The sequence below is a fragment of the Corvus cornix genome, chromosome 6 (genome assembly GCF_000738735.6).
Source record: "Corvus cornix cornix isolate S_Up_H32 chromosome 6, ASM73873v5, whole genome shotgun sequence".
Lineage (NCBI taxonomy): Eukaryota > Metazoa > Chordata > Aves > Passeriformes > Corvidae > Corvus > Corvus cornix.
In genome coordinates, this window is record NC_046336.1 from 31,515,560 (window position 1) to 31,530,352 (window position 14,793).

Consider the following 14,793-nt stretch of genomic DNA (forward strand, 5'->3'; position numbering starts at 1 on the left):
ACCCGGCCGGCCACAGGCACACAGAGTACGTTCTTATGCAGTACATTACATCATTACTGCATTACAGTATGTTCTTATGCATTCACTATAGCCTACATTTCAAATATCTTGTAAAAATATAATTAGCCCTCTCATTCATTTTCACCCTTCCTTTACCCCTTAAATGAATCAGTAGTTTTCTCAGGTTTATTAGTTTTTATTCTCCTCTTTGTAAATGGTGCCATGAAAGCCGTGTATAGACAGCCAATTCCAATTGTCAGTGGAGCTGGAGGTAAGCTCACAGCTAATGTAGTTTATATGGAACAAACGTTATACTAATATAAAATGTTTCCGTGGCAGTAGAAGTCTCTGTTAATGTAGTTTAAAGTTTAAAGGTTCATAAAACATTTTATAAGAAAGCCTCGACTAATTCTTGCTGTGTAATCTCTGATGTAGGAAATGTGAAACTGATCACAAAGAAAACATTTAAAACTGTTCATAAGCCTTGCAACCGAAACTCACATATAAAATTGTCCAGACTGCAAACCGCAGATCACAGTGTGGTCTGAAGCATCAGTGTGGGCTTACCCTTAAGCATGTGCATAGAATTCAAACTGCAGGGATGTCATTATACTAAGTTCAGTGAAAAACTTCTAGGAGATTCAATCTTGTTTACAGTACACTGGCCTTGAAAAGAGACAAATGAATTGACTGTTATTCACTGTAAAGCGATGCTCTGATGAGATATGATCCTCACACACAGCAGACACCTGTCCAACAGCAACAGAAAGACATGCAGGAGTCACATTTCAAAGGAAACAAATCTCTGTGCAAAGATGTCTAGATCTTAAATCTACAAATGACTCCTGGTCAATTAAGCTAAATCTCAGAATATGCTGATCTGAACTTCCCATCACAAAAGTTCCTGGGATATGGTTACTACTGTCCTCTGTCTCCTCCCTGCACCAGCTGGGTAAACGACTGTGATAGTGTTGTGACTGAGGACAGCTCATTTAGAGAAAGCATGTCTGGACACTTTAGTTCTGTCCTGCTGAGCCTAGCAAGGAGATTCCTTACACCTAGCAAGACCAGCCTGTGTTTTCCAGAAGGTTTTAGAAATTTGTCATGAACTCAGTATTTTGAATGCTAGGCTAACAGTTATTAAAAAGCAATTTAATACAATGATGTTAAAATGTGAGCCATGTGAAGTAGTTGGAAGTAACTACATTGACATTACTGCATATTGCTCAAGCTTGATATTCAGATTCTTTTAAAAAACTTCTGCAGAAGATGAATTAAACTAAAGGGAAATACCTAGCAGGATGCTCCTTTTTTCTCAGTCAAGCTGTCATAAACAAAAACATATCCAACTTCCCTGATAAACAACGATCACTTGCCTTCCTTATAATCAGATATTCTAGTCCATGGCTTCCCACAGTGTTTTCTGATAATTTTCTTACTTTTTTTTCCCCAGCCTCTCTTTTTTTTAAAATTTGATTTATGCTGTTAAGCTTGTATTATAAAAGAATATGCCCTACTTTTTGCTTTTTTGTCTCAAATACAAGATATGACATAGCTTCTCTAAGTATTGTGTACAAACTGCATTTCAGAACAAGAATGTTTATCAGTTATTTCAATGTATCCAGAAATTCATGTTATAAAGTACAGTCTTGTAAAAAGCATCACCCAGGCAGTGGCAGAAAAATACTGGTTCAAAAGCCATTTGCCAATGGTAAAATAACCACAAAGACTCCTAGAGAGTTGATTAAATTGAGCAAGCCAAATTGTTGCCCAATCATTAGGAAAATACTCTTAAAGTCATAGAATGCTTTGGGTTGAAAGGGATCATCCAGTCCCACTCCCCTCCCACAGGGAAGGACACCTCCCACCAGACCAGGTTGCTCCAGCCTGGCCTTGAACATTTCCAGGGACAGGCCAACTTCTCTGGGCAGTCTGTGCCATTACCTCACCACCCTCACAGGGAAGAATTTCTTCCTCCTACCTAATCTAAACCTACCCTCTTTCAATTTAATTTTACTCATGAAGAGTAAACCTCCTCCTTTAACAGTTATCACAGCATTCATATTCCAAGGGGGGGAAAAAAAAACCAACAAGCCAGGAAACCCTAACAAACGAACAGACAGACTTGTTTGGTATTTAAGTACAAGCTTTACTAAAATGATGTTAATATTTTGATGATGAGTGCTTTTTTTAGCACCTCTGGAATTATTCTGTTACAGCTGACTGGCTCATTACAGATCAATGTATCAAAATTATGAGACTTCTGGGGGTGTAATGGAATCGCAATTATCACAATTTCTAATATTCTGAGGAACATCTAAATCTGGTTTCTGCAGTAATAAAAGGCAAGAAGTCAGTGCCAATGCACTTGTCAGCTCTCTGTACAGTATCACCACAAATGTTAACCAGTATATCCTGCTGGGCAGTCCATCTCCCTCTGGAGCTCCTATAACTCCCAGCACACTGCACGAGGCGCCTGATGTTTCCAGCTGCTGAAATATGCCCCTCAGACACAGAAAGTCTGATAAATCTTTGGGTTGTTTATCTTTTGTACCCTTGCTTCACACTTATGCAATAAAGGCTCACTGTGATTAAGAGGATTAATGAAAATGCCACCATTTATCACCTGAAGTTCAATCAGTAATAGGAAAGTTGGACCTTATTTGATTAATTACATAGAGGTGCAAAAATCCTTGCATTATTAATTCAGGACTTGCTCCCAAATGCTAGAACTCTGTGAGCCCCCAAACAGCAAGGTTCAAAGTCTTAAAGCTTGCATACACTTAGAAGTACATCTGTGACTTTAACCAAATTTTATTGAATTAATTTTCTTAATTCACTGTCTTGACCACATTAGCTCTCCATTAAGCATCCATCTACCAGCTCCAAAACATCCAGAAACAAGTTACCTGTCTTTAAAAGCCACCTTCCATCTGCCTGCCACCTCTTAAATTACTATTGCCAGACTTCTTCTATTAGAATGTAATACTATTTTTTGCATTTAAAGCATTTGTGCATCATTCCTGTGCTGCCTTTAATTTTAGAAGTAATTCCACACAACCCTCCGCCCCCAACTGCCATTACCATCTTTAGGTAAACCACCTTTACCTGTTGCAGGCTCTCTGCAAACACCCACCCAACTCAAGCAACACCTGGCAGCAGAGGGTTTGTAGGCTGCCCCCAGGGCCATCAGACCCTCCTGCCAGGCAGGTCGGTTTGCTGAGAGACTGCAAACTCACCGAAATGGTAAAGTGGGGTTTATACCAACTCTTGGGCTTATCAGCACTGCATTTGTGTTTCAGACATCAAAAGTTTGATTTTTAAACAGCTGCAGAAAAAAAAGTATCTCTAAGTAAAATGAGGTACTGCTTGCTTTTTTTTTTTTTTTTTTTTTTGTAGTTAGATTAGTATTGGTAATCACAGACTAGCTAAAATTAGCAAAGTCAGCAGTCAGGTTACTCAGATGGGTCCACTGATGTCATACATGAAATCCCTATTTGTGCTTGGTCTTTGCATATTAAGTGCTTTAATTAATTAATTTTGAGTTAATTATTTTTAAATTGAATATTACAATTAACCCATCAGCCCAGGTACAAAAAGTCCAGTTCCATTATCAGTGTTTCCATTTGTTTAAAGTTTATTAATAGAGTTGCACCCTTCCCAGTTAAAATTTTCCCAGTTAAAAATCATAAACTTGCCCCTTTTCAAGATTCAAACCACTGGTACACCATAAGAGTTACCTTTCCTGTGTTTACTGTATACTTTTACAAGTGTTTTGAGATGTGTTGGACTTGCATTCCAAGGCCAAAACCCCACCCAGTCTTAATAGCCAGCAGCTATTTTTAGCCACGGCCATTACTCTGCAAGCAAGTCCCATGGCAACCTGAATACCTGAATTTTAATGAAAGTATTGTATTCCCTTATCTCTAACTGATACCACCCCCCCCCCCCGACAACGATGAGCCATTGGTGGACGGAGATGATCCATCAAAGGGAAAGCACCAATCGCTTTGGACCGAAGGGGCGGGCTGTGGGTGGGCTGTGGGCGGACTGGGGGCGGAGCAAAAACTATAAAAAGGACGAAGCCGAAAGACAGGCTCTCTTCTCTTTTCCCCTCTTGCTGTCTCCAGACGAGCTGTGGGAGACATCGGTGCTGGGCATTAAAAGCCTTACCCCTTTTAAGGGGCTTTTAGTAATTTTTTTAAAAGTCAGCCCAGCACTGCAAGTTCTTTTTCTCTACCTGAGGTCTAGTGCTGTCTCAGCCAGAAGATCTCATATCCCTGCGCTCCTGGGGCATACCATCTACTGAGCCATAGGATCCCAAATTTTTATATTTTTCTGATTTCTGTAATTTTTCAATTTTTCTGTTTTCAATAAATTAATCTTTTTAAGAGTTGTCTCATTTCTCACAACTGAGATCTTTGGATTTGACTGAACGATGAAGAAGCTGCACGAAAGGAACCCCTACTGCCCAGACGTCCCCAGTGTGCCATTAACTAAACCCGGCCTGAACAGGGAGGCAGCAGCACATGGGTCTCTCCTGAAAGTCAGAAATTCAGACAGCAACAGAGGAATCTGAATGGGAATTCTGAATCACACAAATTGAGGATGCATAGAAATTAGCAAACTAAAATTAGGTGGTTTTCCTCTCAAAAACAAAGCATTAGCTTACTAACTAAGAGTAAAAAAAAATAAAGAATGTGTGATAAGAGAGGAGGGTTAATTTGTCAAGGACAGACTGACTATAGAAATTAGTATAGTAATGTAATGAAAATCCACTTCCCATTTATAAATATTATTCATACTTAAAAGAGCTTATCTTACTTACAAAAATGACATCCTAATCTGCTAACAGATATATTTTATTCCCAAAATGCTGCCCAATATTCTGCATCCCCATCTCCATATGCTAACTGCTCCACAGTTAGATAGATGCTTTCTGGAGCAGAAAGCCACACTGGAGTTCTGTGCCTGCAGATCCCATCGTGCAAAGGGACCCTGTATTCTCAGGACAGCTGCTGTGCACACCTCTGTACATGACAGACAAACTGCACCACAAAAATAGATATGGGGATATATTCTACAGCTTACAGTCTTCAACTGCTATTTTGACATATATGACCATACCATTGAAAGTATATTATGGGTTAAAGAAGAATAGTAAGAACAAAAGCACCAGCAAAAAAATGACAAGCCCTTGACTTGGATCTTACATCTGGGGATGAAAATCCTTAGCACTGAACAGCCTGAAACTAAAAACTTCCACTCAACAGGATTCATGCTTCTTGTCTTCTGATTATACTCCAAAGGAGAATGATAAAAGATTCTGCTCTCTTCTGATATTCTGAAAGTTAATAAAGATGTTCCAGTAATCTGTCAGTTTGACCTCTACGCATGCAGTCTTGAAGTTTTGCCATTGTCAGAAATAGTTTTGTTTTTCCAGTAGCTCAGTAAAATCAATATTAAAAAAGAGGCAATGAAGGATTCAAATGTTATTTTTATTTTGTGTTTACCAGTCTGGGATTAAAACTGATAGAAACAGGAGCAGTGCTAAGAATACTCAATTCCCTATTGTCTTTGAAGGTGGTAGAAAGAAATCAGTGTCTTCCAGTTGACAGGACTTTGTACATGCAGTACTTTGATATATAAAGCAAAATTAAAGGATTGTTAAATCCTATTTTACCTAAGCTCCTATCTGACAGGAAGCTATGCAAATGTTATACTGGGTATCAAATCAGGGGGGTTGTTGGTATTCAGAGTTCAAGTAGTTTTATTTCCATGGACCTTAGCTTCAAGTAAAAGATAAGTAAGGTTAAAGAATGTAGTCCTTAAGTACTGGATGTTCAGAGGTTAAAGTAACAGCTGTCACAGGCTGCTTGAAAGTTGGTTGTTGTGCACTCAGGAAAGTACAAGAGTGAGATGATTTTTTTAGAGTGTCTTTGATGCATCTTTCAGAGCTATGGGAAGTTGCTCTCAACCCAATTTTCTGGGTCGCTATATTTAAAATTTGACATAGATATAGCAAATTAAATACAAAATCAGACAAGGTGGTGAATAAGAGCTATCATCTTTTAGATGCATGCCAATACAACAGACTGAAGTGTTGAGAGTTTTCCCATTGTACTTAAAGAAATATTCACTGTTTGCATAGAAAATAATAAGCAACCTGTTACATTTTGCAGATTCCATGTTAAAACTGACTTTTGGCAGAGCTGTTTTCCACGAGAGGCAGATGCGGACAGCTTTAGTTCAAGAGCCAGTGGCTGTGTTTTGCTTGAGAGAAAGGAAGAGTGTTCTTTAGCATGCTTATTAATTTATTGTCAATAATACTTACTATTATTTCCACTGTCCTCAGTTTTGCAAACATTTTGCAAATGAACTGAAAACATTGAAAACATTTCATTTTTACCATATGTAAGTTCTTCCATACAGTTTGCCAAAATGTCATTGTAATTCCAATAGCATTAAATGAAAAATCATTTTTAATCTATGTATATCTAAAACCTCCATTTCCTTCTAGAAATAGAAACAATATGCATTCAAGCATTTTTCTCCTTTACAGCTTTTAACTTAATTTTTAAAAAATGCTCTCTTAAAGAGAATTCTCCTTTAATAGATGTGCATTTTCAGCACTGGAAATCTTTGTACTAACTTGAAAACTTGTATTTTGAGCAACACTCTGTGTCCTGCATGCCTTTGCTACTCTATATCAACACATCACAACACTGATGCACTCAAATATAGGTGCTGTTTGTTACTGTCCCTTGTTTGTAACAGATTCAACCTGAGAAGTCCCAGAAGCCAGCACTGTCATATTGCACTACAGGCAAAACTGAAAAACACACGGGCAAGAATTAGGCCACAGGCTAAAGTATCAAATTAATGTATCAGCAGATCTAAAGTCAGTGTTATTAGATCAAACAACAGAGAAAATGATGTATTCGTGTACTGAGAGAAGAGATGAAGAACACAAGTTCACTTCATCATCGCCTCCACTTCTCCTATTAAATCTCTCTGCCTCTGCTTGGTATGGCTGACCTTTAAACACTGTAGTGGGAGATTTGCATCTGTGCCAAAAGAAAAGATAATCAGAGGATTCTTCCCTGCTCCCATCAAATTCCTTTTTTAATCTCAAGTTCACCCAGCCTATCACTCCTCCTCTCAGAAAGCATTACATCTCTGTGATGGATCAGCTCAGGAGAACAGTCTGTCAGCTTCCCCAAACAAGAAATTGCCAGTTACACAGGGCCTTCTTTTCTCTTTGTGTAGATGTGACATTTCAGTCTTCTTGTTACCTATTTTTTGTTCACTTTTATATACTTGCTATCGCAACAGCAGAATTTGCTTTTGTCTTTGATAGAAGTGAACCAGAGGCCAGAACACTCCAGCCACTAAAAACAGGCGTGTCTTAGAGGGGACTAGAAAGTACACCTGGGTCTCTGAATGCTTTTCATTATTATTTTGCCTTAATTTTCATAATTTAAAAGTGTTTATATTCAGAGATAATTTTGAAATGTCCTAGAAGACAAGACTCTTTGAAAATGTTTCTATACAATGAAATATTTCAACTAGATTCACAATTCAATTGCAGCATTTTAAATGAAAAGGCATTTCAAAGCAAAACCTAAATGTGTCAAATCTGAAAGTACTTAATCTTCATATTTCGAAATATTTTTTCAAAATTGCGGCATTTTAAAATGGAATTACCGTTAATAACAAATATTTTCTAAAAAAACCAAATCTTTGAAGAATTTATTTTAGCCAAGGCTCACAAAGACTTAGACTACAGAGACAATCTTAACCCTAATCTTTTTTCATCTTGCAATATATTCTAGGTTTTTTTCAATATTACAAAATCAATACTCAAAAATATTTGATGCAGTGTATGAGGAATAAGGCACTGCAGCCTAAAATAACCTCCATCAGAAGAATGTTTAACGTGGCCCTTGGTGCTCATCAAAATACTTCAGCAGCTGAGTGCTCATTTCATATGTGGGAAGTGTCCAATATCATAGCCAAAGTGGGCAGTTTAATGTGTTTTTTGGGGTTTTTTACTATGTAACTAGGACTATTCTGCTTCCTCCACATACCTGAATACACTATTCGTATTTAAAACTGAGAGACTCTGGTGTGTGCAATTATTGTGCAGCTATGGCAGTGCAAAGATGCTAACCGAGGTATCTCAAATCCTTTGCACTGTCTGAGCTTTTCCAATACTAGTGCTGGCCACAAAGCCCCAGCTGATGCTCCTGGGAAGCGTGGCTGACACCCAAGCCTGTGCACCTTTTATCAGGAGGCAGAACTTCCAGGGTAAGAGCACAGAGTAGTTAATAAACTCAGCAGAGAGAAACAAGAAAGAACACAAGAAAGAAGATATTACCTTTAGTTACTACTACCTCTGGAAATATTATTGCCCCATTCCTGGTATGGTGTTCAGTCTTTCCACCTCACTGATGTTTTGTACCTCACTGAATTTATATAACATACTTCTGAATTGTATTATTTTGTTATGTCTTAAATCAATTTTTGAAGGAAGGACTGTAACTTCCAAATGCTAATTCAGAAGCGAGATTTGCAAGAGATCTCACTGCTCAAGCCGATTTACAAAGGTCACTGGCCTGTGAGGATACTGTTTGTTTCTTAAATTACAGTGTGAGCAGTGAGTCAGTGTAGCAGCAATTTAGCTTAGCTCAATTAACATTTCCTATTCAAGGAGGGGAAAAAGTATCTTCTTTCTCAAGACCTGTTGTTTCTATTAGAGAATTCTTCATTTTCAGATTAAAATAGAAACCACAGAAAATCTCTCTTGATATTTTAAGCAGTACTTCTAATTTCCATACCAAATTCACTGTTGGATTAACCTTTGTGAGAAGATGAACTTTTGTTTTTATAAGATCCAATTCAGACTGTTGTGTTTATACACAAAACATTTCATAATCTACTCTTCAAACATTCTTGATCTTTCAAAAACAGATTCAAAAGCTGTCCTCAAATACAAGGTATGCCTAATTAAAACTGCTATACAAAGCATAGGAAAATGAAACATAATGCATGTCTCAAAACAGACCAACAGTCATGTCTCAAGGTACAAATCAACTCACCCCACATCTTTCATCTAAAAATTAGTCATCCACACTAAGCTAATCATTTAGGCAAAGAAGAAACAGGCACTTTATGTAATCAAGAGAAATCTTTGGAAAATCTTTATCTTGGGTTAAGAGTCAATGGGGTAAATAAGGTTTTAAACTGAAAAAAGACCAACACAGTCAAATCTCAAGAGTACCTGCTTGAATTTGTTCACTTTGAAAGAATGCAAAACAAGCAAAACAACAAGAGGAGTGATACTGGTGGGTGGGGGATACAGGCTAGTATTATTAGTACAGGTTTTAAACTGAGCACATAAGGAAACGCTTAACTGGAAATAACACAACTATCAATGGCTTGTTTTACTGAAAAATGGACTTATAGCCTAGTCCTGTAACATCAAAATCATTTTATTACCTATCACCACTGGACTTGCTGGATGCAATAATAAAATCCATTTTTATGTGACTGGAGATCTGGCTACACAAATACACAGGTCTTTGTGGTCCAGATTCAGAAACTTATTTCATAAATTTCTGCAATCAAGTGAAATATTGTGACAGGAAAATTAAACACTGATGGTTTTATCCATATGGCAACAACAGCATATTTATAACTGAGCCATAGAACAACATTAACAAAGGATATATGAGAGTAGGCAATACCACTATGCTGATTCAAATTCTTGCTCACTGATTATTTTGAGAATGCAGTATCATCTCTTTTGACATGTTGTTCTGCCTTCGCTTTCTAATTACTATTATCAATTCCAACTTTGCTGCAACACTGACATCATGGGCCCAGCTCAACAACTTTGCTCTGAAGCCTGACAAGTGTGTGGAACATGTTCAGCTGGAACAGTGTTTGACAGGATAGAGCTGAGACACTGCTTCACTCAAGATGAACTCGTGATTGGATTCAGGAAAGTCTATTTTTTTTTAGAAACACTTTTTCCTTAATTTGGAGAGAATTAAACTTCAGCAGTCATTAGATAGGTGATTTCACAGCATTTATCTTCAAGTGCAACAAGTTACCTTTATAAGATGAAAAGGAAATAGTCATACATCTTCCTTATGCCATAAATAACTTTTGGAAGAGCAATGTTAAAATAGCAAGAATGGACGCCCATGTTTTCATACGTGAAAGCAATGGAAGAATGAAAGAGCTGGACTGGTGTACTGTGTATGAGATCCAGGCATGTGAATGCCACGACTCCTCCAAGAATTAGGGTGGCTGAGTAACCAGTAAATTCCCAGGTAATTCAGACAGATTAGCACCACTTGTTTCAGCCTCAGGAACAAATCAGCAGGAAATTGGGAGAAAGCTGTGAGCCAAGAATTTCCTTGTGGTCGTGGTGTCTGCACTAACTTTTTATAAATTTTGTTTACACATATTTTAACAAGTTGTTTAGAGCAGTAAATAAAAGAACTAATGAAGATTTGCAAAAGGATGTCATGGTACTAGATGAATAAATTATAACATAGATGAAATTCAGTTGTTTTGTGAGGAAAAAACAACAGTTTCTGTGATTCTGTGAAATATCTTGACTGTATTGATTAGCATGCACAGTTCTGTCCTCCCACCTCATGGGCTGCAAGGTGCTGGAAAAGGTATAGGGAAGGGAACAAGCTGATCCTTTTGTGGCTTCCAAATAAGGAAAATTTTAAAAGATCAGAAATACTTTGAAAACAATAAAAAAAATTGAAAGAGTAAGTGGCATGGAGAAGGAAAATAGGGACTAGTGCTCATTTTCTCTTCTGATACCAGAATTCAGAGACAGCAAAAGAAAAGATCATGTGGGGGTTTCACAGACACTTCTCTATACAACACATAGGCTGTGAAATTCTTCACCACAGGATGCTAGAGATGTCAAAGGTTTAGTGGGATCAGACCCACACCTAGAGTGCTTTACAGTCAGAAACAAAGGACAGTGAGAATGCAAATGGCTTTTTTTTCTTAGCTTTTGTTCCCCTAAATAAAGCCTAGGGATTGTCAGCATCTGAGCTGGTTTTCACCTCTCAGTGCTTGCAAGCAGCTCCGCTATGTCCCATGCTCCAGAAAGGCTACTTGCAGCTGACAAAATAAAAAAACACCCTTTTTTAATCTGCTAAACAAGGTATTACGTATTTAACAATATGGGTACCTTTGCTTGCATCATTGGCCTTTGCTCTATCATCTGGTGCCCACAAGCCACCCAGCTCCCTCAATGCCACAACTATACCTAGATGGTAAAACTGCTTTCATAGTTGTATTTCAATGACCTGATGTCTCACCAGCCTTCTCTGGTACAGTTACTGTTCTGTGCCTTTTTCTGCAACATTTTTCTTAGTTGTTTAGCTTTTAAAATATTTCAATTACACCTATTGTCTCTTAGTATTCCAAAGCCAGGTACATGCCACCTATGATCTGGCACTTCAATACTTAAATTATTTTCAGTAGCAGAGATGAAGCCCATTTCTGCAACAGCACACATGACTGGCTTTCAGATTTGTATAACCTCAAAGTTGTAAGGTAATTTGTTTGTTGTCTCTTGTATCAGTGCAGGAAATAAACAACAAAGGAAAGAATGTGAGGCCTCTCCTGCAAACATGCAAATCATACTTGTCATTTAAGAACCCTCTAATAAAATAGATTAATGCTTGGCAACTTTCTCATCAGTTATGGGAATTTTCTTCTGGATTAGATCTTGAATTAACCTGTCATCCAACTCCAAGTCTTACAGAGAGAGGCAACACCATGCTGTGGAACATCTCCCTGGCTAAAGGCTGGGCACCTGTCCCAAAGGGGACAAGTGATGTTTACACATTAAGAATTTTCACCAAGAAACATAAATTCTGTGATAAATAAAGGGATAACAGAAATAGCAAGGATCCAAAGGCAACTCATCTCCTTTTGATTTGTCCTGCCCTTCTTGCAGAATCAGGCTCCCTGCTTAGGGAAGACCTGATTTCTATAGCACATGCATTATCCATGGCCCCGTGTTCAGCTGGAAACCAAGCTCCAAGCATATGTGCCACATCTCAGTTCTGAAGTATGTGTGTGTTTCGTAAGCACACAGGCTTCTGCAAACCACAGTTAGTCAGATCCAACTCTATCCATACTATTTTCCTTGAGAAGTTAAAGCAAAAGCACAGTGCTCCAGTATATCCATTTAAAAATATGTGTACTCTCAGCTTAACATGATTTAGGCCACTAAAACCCAAGATATGCTTCCAGAACTGCTCTAATAACTGCTCTAATGCATTTAAAAGCTATTCCATTTATATAAATTTAATTGGTATTAAACATTCCCCAAAACAGCTGCCATACTTCTTTCTCTTACATGATGCTGTTGGAAATGATTGAATTTTTCTTAAAAATGAGATAAATCTACAAAGGCCCTTTATGGCCACTTGCCTAGCTGTTAATGTTTTTTTCATTTCTGTTTTGTTTTACCTCGGATAGGATCACAGTTGATGGATGCAGTACAACTACAACCTAATTAATCTGCTGGAGAGTTTAGCAGTTGATAAATACAGTTTATCAAAAAGCCATCAATCAAGATCTTGCTTAGAGATACTGGTAAGAGCATTAAACCAATGTAAGTAAATTTTAAATACAATACTTAGTTCTAGTAGATATCCAGAAAATAACATAACGTAAAATTGAAGTTAATTTTCAATAGCAGCCCACGATATAATCCCCGGTAAAGTGACATTTGGAACAACTAATTCAACAATAGGAGGTGGCACTGCATACAGGCTCTCTTTAAAAGTAAGTTTTCTTCACTGTAGGCAGCACATTGAGTCACAGCATAAATATAAATACATACACACACACACAGAGTGTATTCACACATACAGCAAGACCAGTCTGTGGATTTTCCAGGCAGTGAATCTGTGCAGCCATCAGTCCCTCTAATCACACACCCACACTCATGGCCAGCTATTCCTTGCATTTGGGACACAAATTCAAACCCATGAAAGGAAATGAATATTGGATTTTAGGCTTACATCTTCTAAAATGAATAATGATTTGGGTATTTCAGCTGGACTCAGAAATTCAGTCAAGTTATTTGATCTTCAGTGATCACCTGTTCTTTCTAAAAATGAAGTCACTTCAGGATGGTTTAGCTTCAGTACTAAAAATCTGAAAAGCTTGCAACTTTGAGTTTGTGTTTCAGCTGTCATTTGATTTTGCAGCATGGTCAAAATCAGATACTCTTGTAAATCAAAGAATAACAACTGTTCTTATTCTGTAATCGCGTGACCATGAAGAGAAACGTAAATGCAATACCCTACTTTTACTTTAGCTCTTTACCTATTTTTCTTTCATTATCTCTAGATCACTCAAGATTTATTATTAATTCTGAGCCAAATAGTTTTTCTAAGTAAATTTTCATCCGCAGAGTGAATTCATTGATTTTTTTCTCATTTTTGCATTACTGCACACAAAAGCACCAAAAGCTAAAACACCCCACAAAAATTACTAATGTATTCCTTACAGGCACTCGAGATAATATTGCTGTAAATTTCTGACTTTAGTATTCCAGCAGTGTTCCAAGCTCCAGTTCAAATGAGTTTAGGTCAATGTATATTTAGTCATGTTTGCAGGACTGACTGTCCAACAAACAAAAATCTCCCCCCAGTAATATCTGCAAATCTCTAAGTTTTATAAATGAAGAAGTATCATTTATAAGCAATAAAGAAGTACATCCTTTAGAAATGAATCCTGAGTCTCCAATGTGTGCAGGGGAATTCATTTAGCATAGAGGCAGGAGCTGGGCTCAATGACTCTTGTGGGTCCCTTCCAACTGAGAATATTCAATGATTCTGCCAGCAGGCTCCTGGCTCTAAGCTGTGTCAGAGCCCTGTTTCCCCTTCAGCAAATCACTGCAGAGATTACAGACTTTCCAAGGAAGAAAGCTGGCAAACAACTGACACTCACACGGTGTCTTCTGTAGTTTGGGCTGCAGGATCCTGAACACTGCGAGCTAATACTCCCAGAAACACACATTTAATCAAATTCCCACTGAATATCTTTGTGGAAAGGCTTATACTGATTTCTTAAATTGCAATTCCACACCATCTAATTTCTATGCAATGAAATGCTGTACAAGCACAAAGCCCTCTGTCTTACTACATACCATTATGGAAAAATGGAGTACATTTACTATTACACAAGGCCATTTATTTATTCTTTCGTGAAACGCCAGCTTTAAACATTTTTTGATATCTGCCAGCAAAGGGAGTGTTCAGTGGCAAGTCACTTACAACACATATTCCAAAAAAAGTGCAATTCCATCAAACATACCTCCACAAGCCTGCTGGTATGTTCTCGAAATATAGCAGCATATTCCTTTATTTCTTTCTCTCTCCCATTTTTAGCAGCTTCAATGAGAACTAGCAGTGGAACAGTGGTGTCTAAGAAGGAGTCTGAGATGTGATCTATAATGGCTTTCCGGAGCTGCAAAAGAAAGAAGTACATCAGTACCTGCTAATTGGACTATTCATTACAGTCTGCTGCAATTATTGTCCATTCCTATTTTGTAACACCAACAGGTACACACTGTATTCCTGCATTATTTGCACCATAGGTCTGAAACGTATGGCAGCTACAATTTATGTATTAGACAGAAAACTGTATTTAATTTTAAGGACAACTTTAATATGCCACTAGGTAAATATGTCTGTTTGTAAGTGTGAGCACCAACACATAAAACACTTCCAA

The 14,793-nt window shown here is 37.7% G+C and overlaps 1 protein-coding gene across 3 annotated transcripts in view; it reads right to left on the minus strand.

Annotated features, from left to right (window-relative positions):
- The window catches only part of CTNNA3 (catenin alpha 3), a 430,393-nt gene that overhangs the window by 171,911 nt on the left and 243,689 nt on the right, over positions 1–14,793 (minus strand). For all 3 annotated transcript variants that reach the window (XM_019286635.3, XM_019286634.3, XM_010400758.4), the window contains exon 9: positions 14,377–14,529. In XM_019286635.3, the coding sequence (XP_019142180.1) occupies positions 14,377–14,529 (153 nt within the window). The remainder of the gene's footprint in view (positions 1–14,376; positions 14,530–14,793) is intronic.